General features: G+C 39.3%; 3 protein-coding genes and 1 long non-coding RNA gene across 4 annotated transcripts; all 4 read left to right on the top strand.

The window, feature by feature from the left end:
- The first annotated feature begins 3,176 nt into the window (after positions 1-3,176).
- Positions 3,177-5,015, top strand: LOC134179427 (uncharacterized). Its single transcript, XM_062646320.1, has 4 exons — positions 3,177-3,340; positions 3,862-3,983; positions 4,043-4,136; positions 4,196-5,015. Exons 2-4 carry the CDS (start codon positions 3,904-3,906, stop codon positions 4,718-4,720), a joined length of 699 nt encoding a protein of 232 aa, XP_062502304.1. The 5' UTR covers positions 3,177-3,340; positions 3,862-3,903; the 3' UTR covers positions 4,721-5,015.
- A 1,296-nt stretch (positions 5,016-6,311) lies between these two features.
- Positions 6,312-9,285, top strand: LOC134179683 (complement C1q subcomponent subunit B-like). The gene is made up of 7 exons (XM_062646617.1): positions 6,312-6,423; positions 6,476-6,560; positions 8,479-8,543; positions 8,695-8,781; positions 8,876-9,031; positions 9,148-9,228; positions 9,271-9,285. The coding sequence occupies exons 2-7, from the start codon at positions 6,497-6,499 to the stop codon at positions 9,283-9,285; spliced, it is 468 nt and encodes a 155-aa protein (XP_062502601.1). The 5' UTR covers positions 6,312-6,423; positions 6,476-6,496.
- An 18-nt stretch (positions 9,286-9,303) lies between these two features.
- LOC134179426 (uncharacterized) lies at positions 9,304-18,588 on the top strand. The gene is made up of 6 exons (XM_062646319.1): positions 9,304-9,440; positions 9,504-9,584; positions 10,355-10,453; positions 17,496-17,617; positions 17,673-17,766; positions 17,826-18,588. Exons 4-6 carry the CDS (start codon positions 17,538-17,540, stop codon positions 18,348-18,350), a joined length of 699 nt encoding a protein of 232 aa, XP_062502303.1. The 5' UTR covers positions 9,304-9,440; positions 9,504-9,584; positions 10,355-10,453; positions 17,496-17,537; the 3' UTR covers positions 18,351-18,588.
- On the top strand, positions 15,442-16,011 carry LOC134179430 (uncharacterized). The gene is made up of 3 exons (XR_009969873.1): positions 15,442-15,635; positions 15,709-15,849; positions 15,910-16,011. It is a non-coding gene; the product is annotated as an uncharacterized LOC134179430 (long non-coding RNA).
- Positions 18,589-18,852: the final 264 nt, after the last annotated feature.

Raw genomic sequence — 18,852 nt, 5'->3', positions numbered from 1 at the left:
CACGCAACGGACGGTAGGTGTGGGCTTCAGGTCCAGTCCCGAGGCTGCGCCAAAGTCAGTGCCCTTGGATGCTCTGGCACTTAGGGATATGTTAGTTCGGCCTAAAACTCTGAATAGCAGCAAAGACTCCACCTAGAAATAGGCGGGTGTGCTATCTTCAGTACAATACTGAAGGCTATATCCATTTGTCCATGTCCGTGTGTGTGTGTGTGTGTGTGTGTGTGTGTGTGTGTGTGTGTGTGTGTGTGTGTGGTGTGTGTTGATGTGTGTGTGCATCACTGCTTGTGCATGTGAGTGTGGGTGCACCCACGTGTGTCTATGATGATCCATGTGCGTGTCAGCAACAGTAATATTCTAACATAGACATTATCTGGGCGTTGATCCCAAAATGACATGCTGGCTACGTGGCTGCAAGGCTGCGAGTGTAGTAAACAGTTAAACATTAGCACTATTTACATTGTATTAAGGGTAACTTTGCTGTACATATGTACTGAAATAATTATCAAGCATTTTATGTGTAAACGTACTGAGCAATGGTGATACAAAGCATGTAAAGAAATATCCTTTATTTGGTGGGCATAAATTTTTTATTCAAATTAAAATGTTTATTTAATTATGTTTGTTTGTTTTTATACCCAATATAAGGTTTACATGTAGTGGCATTCTATACGACTTTACAACTGAGCTAAGGTAGCAGAGAGTGGGTAGTGTTAGTGTTTACATATCACGTGCACCTTAATTGGGCACCCTCAGGCAACATCAACTACATTTGGTTGGATTTATGTGCTCAACATTTGCTCAAATGTGTTTGCAATTCAATCAAAATTAGAAAGCAAGTGCTGTATAGTTGTCAAACAAAGTTTTATGTAAACCTTATTTAAATTAGTCTTGATTAGCACAACACCTTCTTTGCTATTTATGGGGAGGAAAGGGAGGAGCTGACTACATTGGATGTTTCATAATCTATTGGAGAGAACAGACAATCTACTTGTTCTTAGTTCGTTTTGTTACATTGGCTTATATGCTGCAATCACGTGCACATTAGGTCATGTTTACAGACAAGGAGACAACACATTACATCATGTTTACAGACAAGGAGACAACACATTACATCATGTTTACAGACAAGGAGACGGTAATGTGGAAGTAGAGATTACCATATCTATAACATAACCATTTTAGTACATACACCACAGGTCGCGTAATAATGTAGCAACATATGCTTGTAACATAATATGTGTGTTAATTACTTGGGTAATGTGACCTCACTACAATTGATTACATTTGATTAGTTTATCATATTTGTGGTATTCTCAAGGTTTTATGGTCATACTGTTAAAAACGGGATTGTACTGTAGGTTGTGTGTACGTGTTTAGTGTGACTATATAGTAAAGTAGCTATAGGCTGCTGTGCATTCTAGTTGTTTGCTTTCCTTCCACAAGATGGCAGTACATTTTGTTTTGACAATTATCCAGTTGTTTTTATGGCTTCAAATGATCAGTTGTTCTGAAGTATGAACAGAGCGTCCTAGCATGTGTTTTGTTGACCAGAAGACTATATAGTCATGTGACGTAGTGAACAATTTTCTAGTTTGTTTTTGTTGTTGCAAATTTAGAAATCATCAGCAGTCTCTTGTGATGCAGCTGTTCTTACTGGTCCTCGAGGTCTTCCTGGTCCTGTGGGTCAGAGAGGCATGCCTGGGGTACCAGGAACACAAGGCTTGTCAGGCTTACAAGGTTTACCAGGAGCATTTGGAAAGACGGGAGATCCAGTGAGTCTAGATTGTTAAATGGAAGTTGTAAAGTACACATTCTGTCATTTGACTGTAGAAGGGATGTTTGTGATGTTGAAAGGTATAATGTATTGTAGGGTCCAGTTGGCCCACAAGGTCTTCCTGGTCGTGTTGGCCCAGCAGGTCAGAAGGGTTCAATTGGTCTGTCTGGTGAGAAGGTGAGATGGCAATTCAATAATTTCTGGTTATACTGCATTTAGACAAACTCACTTTAAATGTTTTGTGTTAGGGTGTACCTGGAGTGAGAGGCAAGGCTGGACCGAAAGGAGAAAAAGGCAACATTGGATTGCGAGGTTCTGTTGGATTGAAAGGAGAACGAGGTGACGTAGGACTAAAAGGTGAAAATGGAGTAAAAGGAGAAGTTGGTCGTGTAAGAAGACAATATGTTCATAACATTGTTATTTGTTTATTGATAAAGTAATAAATTTATTCGCAGAGAGGAGATGAAGGTATTCAAGGTCCAGTGGGTCCAAGAGGTTTACAAGGAGTTAGAGGATTTCCTGGATACAAAGGAGAGGTAAGTTTAGTTTACTGTTTATTACCAGAAGCCCGGATATCCGTGCTACTGGTATAGAAGTCGTCTGACGTACGACCGTATTTATACTCGATTAGCACAGTTGCAAATGAAGCTATTCCGACCAATAGACGAGAAGTGGTGTCATCATAAGCCTCCACCTCTCTTTGTTTGGCAGATGGTACCAAGAATTCGGCAATCAGGCAACCATCTTGTACATGGTGTTTAGTCCTTTACTTTACATAAGAGTTTAGCACATAGAAACAACGTCTATAGTCTACATTTGTACATGCATGTTTTCCCACCAACAGCCAGGCAACTAGAGAGCGAATGTACTGGATTCAGGTGCTATGCGGTACGTATAGCTGTACCTGACTTGTAACATTTTGCTTGTTCCACAGACTTTCTTCATAGTGGTTCTGCAGTCTGACAGCTTGAATTTTTGGTGTGTGTGTCTGAGCGGCCGCGGTTTTGCTGCAAAATCACTATAGTGTCGTTTTCAACAGAAATTTGGTGCTCTATGGGAATTTGCAAAGGGGAATGTGCTTTGTCCATGACAGTGCGCCTGTTTGTGGGATGAAGCGACTGACTTGTAAGTATGCAAGTCTGGAGATGCTTTGCACCTTTGTTTAGCTAAACGGATGCATTGGAAACCTTAACTGAGGCGACTGGGTTGGGCTAAAACCTCAGTATGCAAAACATTATCACATGACAGGATATGTGATTACATACACTGGCCGAGGGTTTAACACTGTAATGTGCTTCTATTCATTAATGTTTGTATTGCTGTTGTTTGTAACTGAAAGGGGAGATTTGTGGACGAGTGAAGGTGGATGGATAGTTTTACTTAAGAGAAAGTCTTATTTCTTGAAATGGCAAAGTTGCAAGTAATATCCAATAGAAATACTTATTTTAGTATTTGTTTGTGTTTTAGAAAGGTTCACAAGGTTTGCAAGGCATTCCTGGATTAACTCCACTTTCTGAAATAAAGAAACTTGAACGTTTGGTGACAAAATTATACAATGAACTGAAGGTATGTTTTGTTTGTATGAAGCAAACGTGTATGAACTGTCTAGTACAATCTGTTGTCTAATGTATGTCTAATTACCAGAATTGTAGGTCATATGTAACTTGTATGTGCAAAGCCTTCAATGATAACAGAAGCTACCAAATAGATTACACTTTATTGTGATTATGTTTTGTAGTGTTGAGGCTAGTGAATGTCTATTAGATGTATAGCAGTGAGAATGTGTACAGTAAACATGTTGTGAGTTGATAGATACTATATCACTATACTTTCTTGTGACAAATGCCAAGTGGTGTTTGGGACTGTGGGCAGCAAATATAGAAATATAAGATAATTTTATTTTAACACAATTGAATTGCAGTAAGGCCAGCACTGATAGTGATAATATAATGTTTTAATAAAGATAATAGACATAATACAAACTATGCCATACAATTGATAAATTTAAATTTAATGTTTTATTTTGTTTTAATTTAAACAAAAAGACATTTAACTATCTGTATCACAAGTTGTGTTGCACTCATTAGGTTTCTCGAGTTTCATACGGTGATGAAGCTGGTACATGTAACATGAGCACATCTGGTGATTTGTTCTACCACAATACTAAGAAATCTCTGCTGTTTTGTGATTCTGAGCAGTGGGTTGAGATGTAAGCTGCTGTTATTGAATTCAAGTGTAACATGTAAATTAAATTATTGTTTTTATTAGATCATGGAAATCATACGAATCTTGTTCTGCTGTTGAACATAAGCTCAACTCTATTCAGTTTGTGCAGAAAGTCAATTCTCGTTCACCTGTAAAGGTATCCATGTTGGTAGTTATCACACTTTGTTATTTGCTGACTAAGAAATATTTGTGTAGGTTTATTGTGATTATTCTGTGATCTCTAGTGGGTGTGCACTTGTGTGGAAACACTCATATTTTCAAGTCGGAAATCCAACTGATGACATGCGTACTTTCAGTTCAGTCGATCGTCCATGTACTGATCTGTCTGATGGTTGGTGTAATGTGGGTAACAAGGATAATGTTCCTGGTAATGTTCAGTTGACAGTTGCTTATCATGAAGGAGAAGTTGTGTATGCATATCGTGGTGATCGTAATTCTGAACTGGGAAAGTCATGGCGTGGAGCAATACTCAACAATCCAGTCAACATTACAGATCATTGCACAAATGGAAATGGGATTCCTCCAGAGCCAAGTATTGATATAGATGGAATACCAGGATTGATATTTGACAAATTGAATCCTGGTGTATACACTGATAACTGTGATACAGATATATACAAGAAAATGTCTGACTGTCGCTGGGGAAATTGTCTCTTACCTTCATCTATCTCATCCAAAACACAGCATGTACAAATGACAGTTGCTATATTTCTTTGTTGACTTTGCACACAGCACTGCATGGGGTAGTTGCATGTTGATCTTGTTTGCATTGTATGAAATGTAACATCTAGTATTGTGAATCTTGGTCTTTCTTGTCAGGACTTCACAGCATCATTTGCTTTTGTTGTGTTTCTGATTCCAAACATAAGAGTTTATTACGTGAAATTGCAAAAACAAATTGTTTTTGTATTGCGTTGTAGCTTATATCATAATAGTAATAGAATAATTGATAGCTGTTTTATTTGAGCAAGTAGAATAGAGTTTGAATAAAGTATGTAGTGAGGACAAATAAGTGATTGCAACCGAACTTTGACCAACTGGCAACTGCTTCCTTCTTTTATAAGCAATTTGTACACAAGATAATTAGCTTAAGCTTCTTCCGATTTGCTCTTCCAATCCATTCGATCCTGTGTTCTAGTTTCCTAAAATTAGTAAGACATGCTGCAGATCAGTTACACAGAGCAAGCGCATGCGCATACCCTTAGACAAACATGAGCCAACAACTAGCCTGATGTCAAATGTTGACAGAGAAGATAGCGGCAATCAGTCCAAACTTTGAATTGAGGACCTTCTAATGTCACATGATGCGTATGTCGACCAGTATGTGTTATCCAGCGTCACGTGCATAACCAGGTTGGGGAAATCTAGAGTTCATCGTAAAAATTGTTTATCTTTAGACCTACTATTTTTAATTTGATCAAATCAAGAACAGATTTCTTAATTAATTAATTTGATCTGTCTGATGGTTGGTGTAATGTACGTGGGTAACAAGGATAATGTTCCTGGTAATGTTCACAGTTGCTTATCACGAAGGAGAAGTTGTGTATGCATATGGTGGTGATCGTAATTCTGAACTGGGAAAGTCATGGCGTGGAGCAATACTCAACAATCCAGTCAACATTACAGATCATTGCACAAAAGGAAATGGGATTCCTCCAGAGCCAAGTATTGAATACCAGGATTGACATGTGACAAACGGAGGCCTGGCGTATTCAAGGTTAACTGCGATGCAGATTATTACAAGACTGTGTCTGACTCAGACTGTCGCTGGGAGAATTGTCATTTACCTTCATCTATCTCATCCAAAACACATTTTGTACAAATGACAGTTGCTATATTTCTTTGTTGACTTTACACACAGCACTGCATGGGGTAGTTGCATGTTGATCTTGCATGTTTGCATTGTATGAAATGTAACATCTAGTATTGTAAACCTTGGGCTTTCTTGTCAGGACTTCACAGCATCATTGGCTGATTTAATTTCCAACCCTAGGAGATTAGATTTCCTGTAGCTTATTAGACGTACATCATAATGGTAATAGTGGAATATATTTGATAGCTTTTACTTTGTTTGGGCAAGTATAATAAAGTTTGAATAAAGTCTATGTAATGAGGACAAATTTACTTTCATAGCTATAGTTAGACAAGTGATTGCAACTACTTTTGACCAACTGGCAACTGCTTCCTTTCCTAGCAGTTTGTAAAAGATAATCAGCTTCTTCCGATTTTGCTCTTTCAATCCATTCAATCCAATGTTCTATTTCAATACATTCTAAATGAGATATCCATATTGTGTGTAGTTACACAGAGCGTGCGCATGCGCATATGCATACGCTTACCAAAACATGAGACACGTATTCGACAGAGAAGAAGATAGCAGCAGTCAGTGCCAAACTTCCGGACTTTCTAATGTTACGTGACACGTATGTTGACCAGTATGTGTTGAGTCTACGAATTGTTTATCCGGGTCTTTAGATGGTTGCCAGCTAGCTAGAAATGCTTATTGATCGTGTTCGTCGTTTGTGCAAGCTACTGCTTAACCTTGAAGTAGAACAGAGTGGTAGGTCTGCAAGATAATTATTGCCGAGCGTAGTCTATCTACACTAAGTTTCAATTTGATCAAATAATTAATTAATTAATTAAGAACAGATTTCTCATAAAAATTAGTAATTTAGTTATTTGTTTTATGATTATATGTTTAAGATGAAGTTAAAAATGTGTGTGTGCGTGTGTGTGTGTGTGTGTGTGTGTGTGTGTGTGTGTGTGTGTGTGTGTGTGTGTGTGTGTGTGTGTGTGTGACTGTGTGTGTTGTGTGTGTGTGTGTGTGACTGTGTGTGTGTTGTGTGTGTGTGTGTGTGTGACTGTGTGTGTGTTGTGTGTGTGTGTGTGTGTGTGTGTGTGTGTGTGTGTGTGTGTGTGTGTGACTGTGTGTGTGTTGTGTGTGTGTGTGTGTGTGTGTGTGTGTGTGTGTGTGTGTGTGTGTGTGTGTGTGTGACTGTGTGTGTGTGTGTGTGTGTTGTGTGTGTGTGTTGTGTGTGTGTGTGTGTGTGTGTGTGTGTGTGTGTGTGTGTGTGCCCCAGATGTAGATGGTGGCCACAGCTTTTATTATGCACATGAGCTCTGTGGTTGCCAGCTTATTTTGAAGAACGACAGCGGCTACAGTGATTTGTGAGTTGTGATCAATCTACACAGGAGTTACTTCTCGTAGCTCAATCATCAGTTTATCAACACAGTTCTGCATCTGGCTGTTAGAGTAGGTCCTATACCATTCGAAATATCTTTTTGGAAACACACCGGAAAGACTACCCTATAACCTGTGAATCTGGACGTCTACTGGTCGTCTCGTTTCGAATGGTCCATCAGTGGGCATACTCGTCTTTTGCTAGAGTGAGCATAAGGACTGGACAGCCGTGTATTCACTATATAATCTCATCTTGTCCAATTCTCCTGTAACGATGTCTCAACCGGTTGTCGATGTTTGCATTTTGAACTCACAGCAATGTTCCAAAAGTTATGCCACAATCTCTGATGTGCTTTTTGTGTACCAGTCATGAGTACATGTTGATCTAAAGCTGGACTTGCTTCTCTTGTGCGAGCTCATCAACATCAAGATCAGACAACCTAACAGTTTCTTTTTTTATCTATTTATGTAACACATTGTTCAGGAGTTGTTACCTTGTAACTGAGTAGCATAGAAGAAAGAAAGGAAGGTGTGGTGGTGGTGGTGGTGGTGGTGGTAGTGTGTGTGTGTGTGTGTGTGTGTGTGTGTGTGTGTGTGTGTGTGTGTGTGTTTGTGTTTGTGTGTAAGTGCAACCATGCACATGCACGTGCCTAAGAATGTGCACTTGGACATTAAGGGTTTAGAGATAGCTGAAGTTCTACAGAAGACTATTGCATAATATTTGACACCAGCAAGTCATTAAGACTATTAAAACTGCATGGACAATAAGGATTTAGTTGGGCTAATGCTAAATCTAGAGAACGTAACCTACACTCTTCATGCCATCACAAACTGACAAACATCAATGTGATCACTGAGCCTACAATGACTGAAAGCTGAAATGTATTTCTTTTGTGATTATTTTTAGCTACATTTCAAATATTAATGGTGTAGGCTATTAAAACTGAACAACCAGTGATTGTCTTACTTGTGGTGGTTTGGACGTTTATATATTTATATCAATTAATTATCTTCATAAACGTTTTGTTGTTGGAGCAACAAAGGCTAGAGGTTGATCATCAGTTGGTGCACACCTTTCTGTTGATATCAACAATGACATTTTTGAAGTGTGACTTTGATATTTAATTTTGATTTAATATTTGAACTTTGAGCAAATGCTAAATACTGGAATGTTGGTGTGGTGAGTCTAATAATTATGTAAACAATCAGATATTAGCTATATGTTTTAATGGGTAACTTTGGTAGACACGAGTTTGATTGTTGGGTGTGTAATGCATACTATTGTATTACGTACTAGCAATGATGTCATGTGTGGAGCATGTGAAGGTACATGTGTGTTTCACGTGGATGGAAGCTGTTGTGGTAATTCAGTTGATGCTCATCTTGCATTGTGATTTGTCGATTACTAATTGAGACTGTGAACTTCCTCGACTTTTCTGTGTAATCTCGTTCTCACTGGATGTGGGTGTCAGTCTATTGTATTGAAGTAACAACAGGTTACTGCGCATTACAGCTCTTTGTTCTCTACGAGATGGCAGCACATTTTGTTGTGGAAATTGTGCTGTTATTTTCATGGCTTCAAGTGATCTTTTGTGTTGAGGTAGCATCCAAACTTCTCTAGCAAATAATTTGATTGACAAGTGCAGTCAAACACAAGAGTAATTGCTGCTAAATGTTTTTGTTGTATATTTTAGAAATCATCAGCATTCTCTTGTGATCCAGCTGTTGTTACTGGTCCTCGAGGTCTTCCTGGTCCTGTGGGTCAGAGAGGCATGCCTGGGGTACCAGGAACACAAGGCTTGTCAGGCTTCCAAGGTTTACCGGGAGCATTTGGAAAGACGGGAGATCCAGTGAGTTTATATGAATTAAATAAAGTCTGTAAAGTAGACTCTGTTGTTTCAATGTAGAGCAGCAGATGGTTGTTTGTGGTGTTGACAGATTTGATCTAATGTAAAATGTATTGTAGGGTCCTGTCGGTGTACAAGGTCTTCCTGGTCGTGTTGGCCCAGCAGGTCAGAAGGGGTCAATTGGATTGCAAGGTGAGAAGGTGAGATGATAATTCAATAATTTTTGGTTATACTGCATTTAGACGAACTCAATTTAAGTGTTTTGTGTTAGGGTGTACCTGGAGTGAGAGGCAAGGCTGGACCGAAAGGAGAAAAAGGCAACATTGGATTGCGAGGTTTTGTTGGATTGAAAGGAGAACGAGGTGACGTAGGACACAAAGGTGAAAATGGAGTAAAAGGAGAAGTTGGTCGTGTAAGAAGACATGATGTTGATTAAATTTGTTTATTGATATTGAGTAATAAATTTTATTTGCAGAGAGGAGATCAAGGTATTCAAGGTCCATTGGGTCCAAGAGGTTTACAAGGAGTTAGAGGATTTCCTGGATACAAAGGAGAGGTAAATTTATATCCAGTTTACACTGCATTTTTGACCGGGCTGGATCTTTTCAGCTTGGTGCTGCCTGTTCCAACATGCCAATTTAAATGTGACCGGTCCAAGTTGGGAGTGGGCGGAGTGGGCTGGCTCAGCTCATTCAATTCCATCAAGTAGTGTAAACGTGAGTAGGCTAGATGGCATGGTGGTATATCGCATGTACAGCTGATGTACTTTCAGATATGGCGTTGTCTGACGACGAATCTCTATCTCATTTTGTTTTGGGGAGACAAAACTGTCCAAACTGAGCAGTCATTATCATGAGCAGTAGTGCTGCTCGTTTAGACTGACAGCAGTGCTAAAGAATGGCTGTCTTGCACGCCACTTTATCTGCCACACTCTATTATGCCGTCTTTCAAACAAGAGCACACGCAAAACAATTGCTCTGGCATCCATGTTTATTACCTTTAGGGACACATGACAATCACGTGATAATAAATCACCTACTTGGCTTGCTTCTAAACCAGCAGTGTAAACGTGTGCTGACTCGTTCAACAATTCACACCCTGCTGGAATACCCGAACAGGCTGGCTGGTCCCCATTTGTCTTGTCTGTGTAAACGTAGCATTAGATACTGCTTATTAAATGTTTGTGTTGCTGTTGTTTGGAACTGTAAAGGAGAGGAGATTTACGCATGAGTGATTGTCATGGACAGTTTTGCTTGAGAGTGTGTTCTGTCTTTGTAAATAGCAAAGTTGCATAATGACACCAAAGAGACATTGGTGTTTTTTTAGAAAGGCTCACAAGGTTTGCAAGGCATTCCTGGATTAACTCCACTTTCTGAAATAAAGAAACTTGAAAGTTTGGTAACAAGATTGTACAATGAACTGAAGGTACAGTAAACCTATACTTGCGGTCACTTTAGTAGTACGACCACTTTGCTAAGCGACTATTATTGTGTGCACAGACCATTTGTAATACAAAATAACCTTGCTAGTGCGACCAACTAGCTAACGCGACCAGCAACCACTGTCATAGTGACCAAGCCAAGGTCTCAACCTCCGTAAGTCGACCGGATGCAACCTTTTGCACAACCGCGCTTGACGTAGGTCAGGCATTATATGGGATATCTAGTGTTTAGAAGCTTGAAGCCAGCTTTGCACGTGACAACGAACAGATCTAGACGAAGAGAACTGAAGCTCAGCGAACGAGTTCAAGTTATCAAGCTATCTAGCTCTCAGAAAAGGGGAGATCTGCTAGGCAGATCATAATGGACTTCGAGGTTGGTAAAACCCAGATTCAGAACATCATCAAACAAAAGCCGAAGTCATGGACATGTTGGTAGTGGCGCTTCATTGGATCAAATGGAAAACGCAGGACTACTGATGACGTTATAGCTAATAAATGGAGGCTTCATGTGCTCAAAGGGTGAATGTTGGTGCAACATCCGGGCAGCCAAACTTTTTATTAGGACCACCTGTGTAATGTGACCACATTTGTGGAACCATGTGTGGTTTTATAATTAATACAATGTGTTGTCTAAATAATTTGGGAAATGGAAGTGAGCAAGACATAGTTGTAGATATCGAATGTATAGCATTGGCATGTAAATTTGTTGTGGGTTTCTTTCTGTTGATAAATGTCAAGTGGTGTTTGGCAATGTGAGCAGCAAACATAGAAATGTAGGATTTACTGGCAATGATGATAATATATTAATTGTTATTTCTTATCTAGTAATTAGTTAAAGCTAACTGCAATTTAGATTCAAAGTTGCGACTTCATGATTAAGAAATGGCTGCTAAAAATAGTTTAGTTGTAACTCATGAATGTCTTTTGTTTGCTTTACTGCAACTTGGTAGGTGCTGTTTAATTAACACCTGTCAAATTTCACTGCAATACACAACTGCATGTGTGTACATAATTCCTCTACAGCATTAGTAACTTTAAAATGCTACACAAATTTTCGTCTCTGGTTGTAGACAAAGTGATATGACATTAATAGCAGCAAGTAGCAAACAATTAATATTATTACTTGAAACAAACAAGCCACATTGGACTTGCCTATAATAGAGATAAGTCTAGCAGTGATAACTACAATACAGTATATCTGAATTAATAGATAATATACAAACTATGCCATACAATTTGATTTATACAATCGATGCTCTAAGTGCACTACAAATTTATGTTGCACTCATTAGGTTCCCAGGGTTCCAGTTGGTGATGAAGCTGGTACATGCAACATGAGCACATCAGGTTATTTGTTCTACCACAATACTAAGAAATCTCTGCTGTTTTGTGATTCTGAGCAGTGGGTTGAGATGTAAGTTACTTTTATTGAATTCAAGTTTGAACATGTAAATTAAATTATTGTTTTCGTTAGATCATCAAAATCGAAATCATATAAATCTTGTTCTGCAGGTGAACATAAGATCAACTCTCTTCAGTTTGTGCAGAAAGTCAACTCTCTGTCACCTGTAAAGGTATCCATGTTGGTAGTTATCAAACTTTGTTATTTACTGAGTAAGAAATATTTGTGTAGGTTTATTGTGATTATTCTGTGATCTCTAGTGGGTGTGCACTTGTGTGGAAACACTCATATTTTCAAGTTGGAAATCCAACTGATGACATGCGTACTTTCAGTTCAGTGGATCGTCCATGTACTGATCTGTCTGATGGTTGGTGTAATGTGGGTAACAAGGATATTGTTCCTGGTAATGTTCAATTGACAGTTGCTTATCACGAAGGAGAAGTTGTGTATGCATATCGTGGTGATCGTAATTCTGAAGTGGGAAAGTCATGGCGTGGAGCAATACTCAACAATCCAGTCAAAATTACAGATCATTGCGATCAAGGAAATGGGATTCCTCCAGAGCCAAATATTGTTGCAGGTGGAATACCGGGATTGACATTTGATAAATGGAAGCCTGGCGTATACAACCAAAACTGTGAAACAGACCAATACAAGAGTAAGAGAGACTGTCGCTGGGAGAATTGTTACTTACCTTCATCTATCTCATCTAAGAAAGAGCATGTGCAAATGACAGTTGCCGTATTTCTTTGTTGACTTTGCACACAGTACTGTGCATGTTGATCTTGTTTGCATTGTATGAAATGTAACATCTAGTACCGTGAAACTTGGGCTTTCTTGTCAGTACTTCTCAGCATTGTTGGCTTTTGTTGTGTTTCTGATTTCCAACCATAAAAGTTTACGTGAAAATTGCAAAAACATTGTTTTTGTATTGCGTTGTAGCTTATATGGTCATTAATGGCAATAGAATATTTGATATCTATTTTATTTATCCAAGTAAGAATAATTGAATAAAGTATGTAGGGAGGACAAATGAAACTCTGTTAGGCGTGTAAGTTTCGTAAGTGAATGCAAGTTGCAACCGAACTTTGACCAACTGCAACTGCACCTTCCCTAGCAGTTTGTACACAAGATAATCAGCTTCTTCCAGTCATTTAGGTTCTATTTCAATACAGTGTAGCTAGTGAGGTACCCGCGCCAGAATATGCGCATGCGCTTAGTCAAACATGAGGCACGACGCGTATGAGACATAGCGGCAGTCAGCGCCAAACTTCTGGACTTTCTAATGTCACGTGACACGTATGTCGACCAGATGCAGATGCGTGTGTTGTCTGATGGCAAATACTTGCTGGTTGAGTTCGTGCAAGCTACTGCTTACGCTGAAGTAGAGCAGAGTGGTTTAATAGACTTTCTGAGGATTGACAATCTGGGGAATGACGAGGCGGAGTGAGACTAGGTCTACAGTACAAGATAGAATTGTATTGAATAATTAATTAATTAAGTTGAGAAATGTGTTCTTGATTTGGTCAAAATGGAAATTTAGATGTAGATAAATAATTATTTGTTTTATGATTATGAAGTTAGAAATGACAAGTGTGTGCGTGTTTGTGTGTGTGTGCGTGTTTGTGCGTGTGTGTGTGTGTGTGTGTGTGTGTATGTGTGTGTGTGTGTGTGTGTGTGTGTGTGTGTGTGTGTGTGTGTGTGTGTGTGTGTGTGTGTGTGTGTGTGTGTGTGTGTGTGTGGTGCAATAGCTCAGTTGGTTAGAGAGTGCATTTGGAGAATGAAAACATCCGGGACCTTGCAGGGTTGCAGGTTCAAGTCACAGTGATTGGCGAGCTATGGCATAATTTCCTTAAGCAAGAAACTTACACACAATTGCTTCTTTCGACTCAGGAGTATAGATGAGTACCTGGTTATTGACTGGGGTGGACATGATCGCTGGCTTGGCCCTAACATCATGCAGCAGACGGGTGCATGTGGGCCTTGGTGTCCAGTTCCAAAGCTGCGCCATAGTCAGTGCCCCTGGATGACTCTGGCCAAGCTCCAGGTGGATTGTAGCGCTGGCCCTAAGCCTCCACGTAGCGCATGGAGGCCCTGTCTCTAGAGGCAGGGGGAGCTATCTTCGCAACTAATCTTAAGGTTGATGTCATTCACGAATGACGTGGAAGGCTTGACATTTGTCCTTGTCCATTGTGTGTGTGTGTGTGTGTGTGTGTGTGTGTGTGTGTGTGTGTGTGCATGTGTGTGTGTGTGTGTGTGTGTGTGTGTGTGTGTGTGTGTGTGTGTGTGTGTGTGTGTGTGTGTGTGTGTGTGTGTGTGTGTGTGTGTGTGTGTGTGTGTGTGTGTGTGTGTGTGTAAGTGCACGCATGCACATGCCTAAGAATGTGCACTTGGACATTGAGGTTTTAGAGATAGTTGAAGTTCTACAGAAGACTATTGCATAATATTTGACACCAGCAAGTATTAAAACTGCATGTACAGTAAGGATTTAGTTGGGCTAATGTTAAATGTAGAGAACGTAACCTACACTCTTCATGCCATCACAAACTGACAAACATCAATGTGATCACTTAGCCTACAATGACTGAAAGCTGAAATGTATTTCTCTTTGTGATTATTTTTAGCTACATTTCAAATATTAATGGTGTAGGCTATTAAAACTGAACAACCAGTGATTGTCTTACTTGTGGTGGTTTGGACGTTTATATATTTATATCAATTAATTATCTTCATAAACGTTTTGTTGTTGGAGCAACAAAGGCTAGAGGTTGATCATCAGTTGGTGCACACCTTTCTGTTGATATCAACAATGACATTTTTGAAGTGTGACTTTGATATTTAATTTTGATTTAATATTTGAACTTTGAGCAAATGCTAAATACTGGAATGTTGGTGTGGTGAGTCTAATAATTATGTAAACAATCAGATATTAGCTATATGTTTTAATGGGTAACTTTGGTAGACGCGAGTTTGATTGTTGGGTGTGTAATGCATACTATTGTATTACATACTAGCAATGATGTCATGTGTGGAGCATGTGAAGGTACATGTGTGTTTCACGTGGATGGAAGCTGTTGTGGTAATTCAGTTGATGCTCATCTTGCATTGTGATTTGTCAATTACTAATCGAGACTGTGAACTTCCTGAACTTTTCTGTGTAATCTCGTTCTCACTGGGTGTGGGTGTCAGTCTATTGTATTGAAGTAACAACAGGTTACTGTGCATTTCAGCTCTTTGTTCTCTACGAGATGGCAGCACATTTTGTTGTGGAAATTGTGCTGTTATTTTCATGGCTTCAAGTGATCTTTTGTGTTGAGGTAGCATCCAAACTTCTCTAGCAAATAGTTTGATTGACAAGTGCAGTCAAACACAAGAGTAATTGCTGCTAAGTGTTTTTGTTGTATATTTTAGAAATCATCAGCAGTCTCTTGTGATCCAGCTGTTCTTACTGGTCCTCGAGGTCTTCCTGGTCCTGTGGGTCAGAGAGGCATGCCTGGGGTACCAGGAACACAAGGCTTGTCAGGCTTACAAGGTTTACCAGGAGCATTTGGAAAGACGGGAGATCCAGTGAGTTTATATGAATTAAATAAAGTCTGTAAAGTAGACTCTGTTGTTTTTATGTAGAGGACCAGATGGTTGTTTGTGGTGTTGACAGATTTGATCTAATGTAAAATGTATTGTAGGGTCCTGTCGGTGTACAAGGTCTTCCTGGTCGTGTTGGCCCAGCAGGTCAGAAGGGGTCAATTGGATTGCAAGGTGAGAAGGTGAGATGATAATTTACTTAATTGTTTAGTTATACTGCATTTAGACAAACTCAATTCAAATGTTTTGTGTTAGGGTGTACCTGGAGTGAGAGGCAAGGCTGGACCAAAAGGAGAAAAAGGCAACATTGGATTGCGAGGTTCTGTTGGATTGAAAGGAGAACGAGGTGACGTAGGACAAAAAGGTGAAAATGGAGTAAAAGGAGAAGTTGGTCGTGTGAGACACGATGTTGATAATATTTGTTGATTGATATTGAGTAATAAATTTTATTTGCAGAGAGGAGATCAAGGTATTCAAGGTCCAGTGGGTCCAAGAGGTTTACAAGGAGTTAGAGGATTTCCTGGATACAAAGGAGAGGTAAGTTTAGTTTACTGTTTATTACCAGAGGCCCGGATATCTGGGGTTAAGGGTATTTAAGTCGTCTGACGTGCGACCGTATTTATACTCAATCAGCGTAGATGCAAATGAAACTATTCCAACCAATAGACGAGAAGTGGTGTCATCATAAGCCTCCACCTCTTTTTGTTTGGTAGATGGTAACAAGAATCGGCCATCCGCCGTCCATCCTGTACATGGTGTTTAGTCCTTTACTTTACATAAGACACACATAGAAACAACGTCTATAGTCTACATTTGCACGTGCATGTTTTTCCTACCAACAACCAGGCGTCTAGAAAGCGAATGTACTGGATTCAGGCGCCATGCGGTACGTGTAGCTGTACCCAACTTGTAACATTTGCTTGTTCCACAGTGTTTCTTCATAGTGATTCTGCAGTCTGACAGCCTGAATTTTTTGTGTGTGTTACTGAGCAGCCGCGGTTTTGCTGCAAAAATCACTATAGTGTCGTCTTCAACAGAAATTTGGCACTCCGTGGGAATTTGCAAAGGGGAACATGCATTGTCCATGACAGCGTGTCTGTTTGTCGGATGACGCGACTGACTTGTAAGTACTCAAGTCTGGAGACTCTTTGCACCTTTGTTTAGCTAAACGAATGCATTGGAAACCTTAGCTGAGACGAGTGAGTTGAACTAAAACCTCAGTATGCAAAACATTCTCACGTGACAGGATATGTGATTACATACACTGGTGGAGGGTTTAGCACTGTAATGTGCTTCTCTACTCATTAATGTTTGTATTGCTGTTGTTTGGAACTGAAAGCAGGGGGGGATTTGTGGGCGAGTGAATGTGGATGGATAGTTTTACTTGAGAGAAAGTCTTGTTTCTTGAAATGGCAAAGTTGCAAGTAACATCCAATAGAAATACTTATTACCATATTTGTTTGTGTTTTAGAAAGGTTCACAAGGTTTGCAAGGCATTCCTGGATTAACTCCACTTTCTGAAATAAAGAAACTTGAAAGTTTGGTGACAAAATTATACAATGAACTGAAGGTATGTTTTGTTTGTATAAAGCAAATGTGTATGAACTGTCTAGTACAATCTGTTGTCTAATGTATGTCTAATTACCAGAATTGTAGGTCATATGTAACTTGCATGTGATTATGTTTTCTAGCGTGAATGCTAGTGAATGTCTATTAGACGTATAGCAGTGAGAATGTGTACAGTAAACATGTTGTGAGTTGATAGATACTATATCACTATACTTTGTCGTGACAAATGCCAAGTGGTGTTTGGGACTGTGGGCAGCAAATATAGAAATATAAGATAATTTTATTTTAACAGAATTGAATTGCAGTAAGGCCAGCACTGATAGTGATAATATAATGTTTTAATAAAGATAATAGACATAATACAAACTATGCCATACAATTGATAAATTTAAATTTAATGTTTTATTTTGTTTTAATTTAAACAAAAAGACAAATTTAACTATCTGTATCACAAGTTGTGTTGTACTCATTAGGTTCCCAGGGTTCCAGTTGGTGATGAAGCTGATACATGCAACATGAGCACATTAGGTTATTTGTTCTACCACAGTACTAATAAATCTTTGCTGTTTTGTGATTCTGAGCAGTGGGTTGAGATGTAAGTTGCTTTTATTGAATTCAAGGTTTAACACGTAAATTATTGTTTCTATTAGATGGTGGAAATCATACGAATCTTGTTCTGCTGTTGAACATAAGATCAACTCTATTCAGTTTGTGCAGAGAGTCAAGTCTCTCTCACCTGTAAAGGTATCCATGTTGGTAGTTATCACACTTTGTTATTTGCTGACTAAGAAATATTTGTGTAGGTTTATTGTGATTATTCTGTGATCTCTAGTGGGTGTGCTCTTGTGTGGAAACACTCATATTTTCAAGTTGGAAATCCAACTGATGACATGCGTACTTTCAGTTCAGTCGATCGTCCATGTACTGATCTGTCTGATGGTTGGTGTAATGTGGGTAAGAAGGATAATGTTGCTGGTAATGTTCAATTGACAGTTGCTTATCACGAAGGACAAGTTGTGTATGCATATCGTGGTGATCGTAATTCTGAAGTGGGAAAGTCATGGCGTGGAGCAATACTCAACAATCCAGTCAAAATTACAGATCATTGCAATCAAGGAAATGGGATTCCTCCAGAGCCAAGTATTGATTCATCTGGAATACCGGGATTGACATTTGACAAACTGAGGCCAGGTGTGTACACTGGTAACTGTGATACAGATAATTACAAGAATATGAGAGACTGTCGCTGGGAGAATTGTTACTTACCTTCATCTATCTCATCCAAAACAAATCATGTACAAATGACAGTTGCTATATTTCTTTGTTGACTTTGCCCACAGCACTGCATGGGGTAGTTGCATGTTGATCTTGTTGCATTGTATGAAATGTAGCATTTAATATTGTGAACCTTGGGCTTTCTTGTCAGGACTTCACAGCATCATTTGCTTTTGTTGTGTTTCTGATTTCCAACCATAAAAGTTTATTGCATGCAAAATTGCAATAACAAATTGTTTTTGTATTGCGTTGTAGCTTACATCGTAAATGGTAGTAGACAGCTATTTTATTTGGGCAAGACCTAGATACTGCTGTATCCGGCCAACCCTCCTGCGTATACACAGAGCATGCGCATGCGCCGAGACAAACATGCCTACGAGACACGAGACGAGTTACTTGTGACAGAGAAGATAGAGGCAGTCAGTGCGAAACATCAGTACTTGCCGGATTTTCTAATGTTACGTGACACGTATGTGGACCAGATGCCGAGTATGCGTGTGTTGTCTGGCAAAGGAATCTGTAGGTTTATCCGGGTCTTTGGTCTCTAGATGGTTG

Source organism: Corticium candelabrum, chromosome 5 (genome assembly GCF_963422355.1).
Source record: "Corticium candelabrum chromosome 5, ooCorCand1.1, whole genome shotgun sequence".
NCBI lineage: Eukaryota > Metazoa > Porifera > Homoscleromorpha > Homosclerophorida > Plakinidae > Corticium > Corticium candelabrum.
This window is presented reverse-complemented; position numbering and strand designations above follow the sequence as displayed.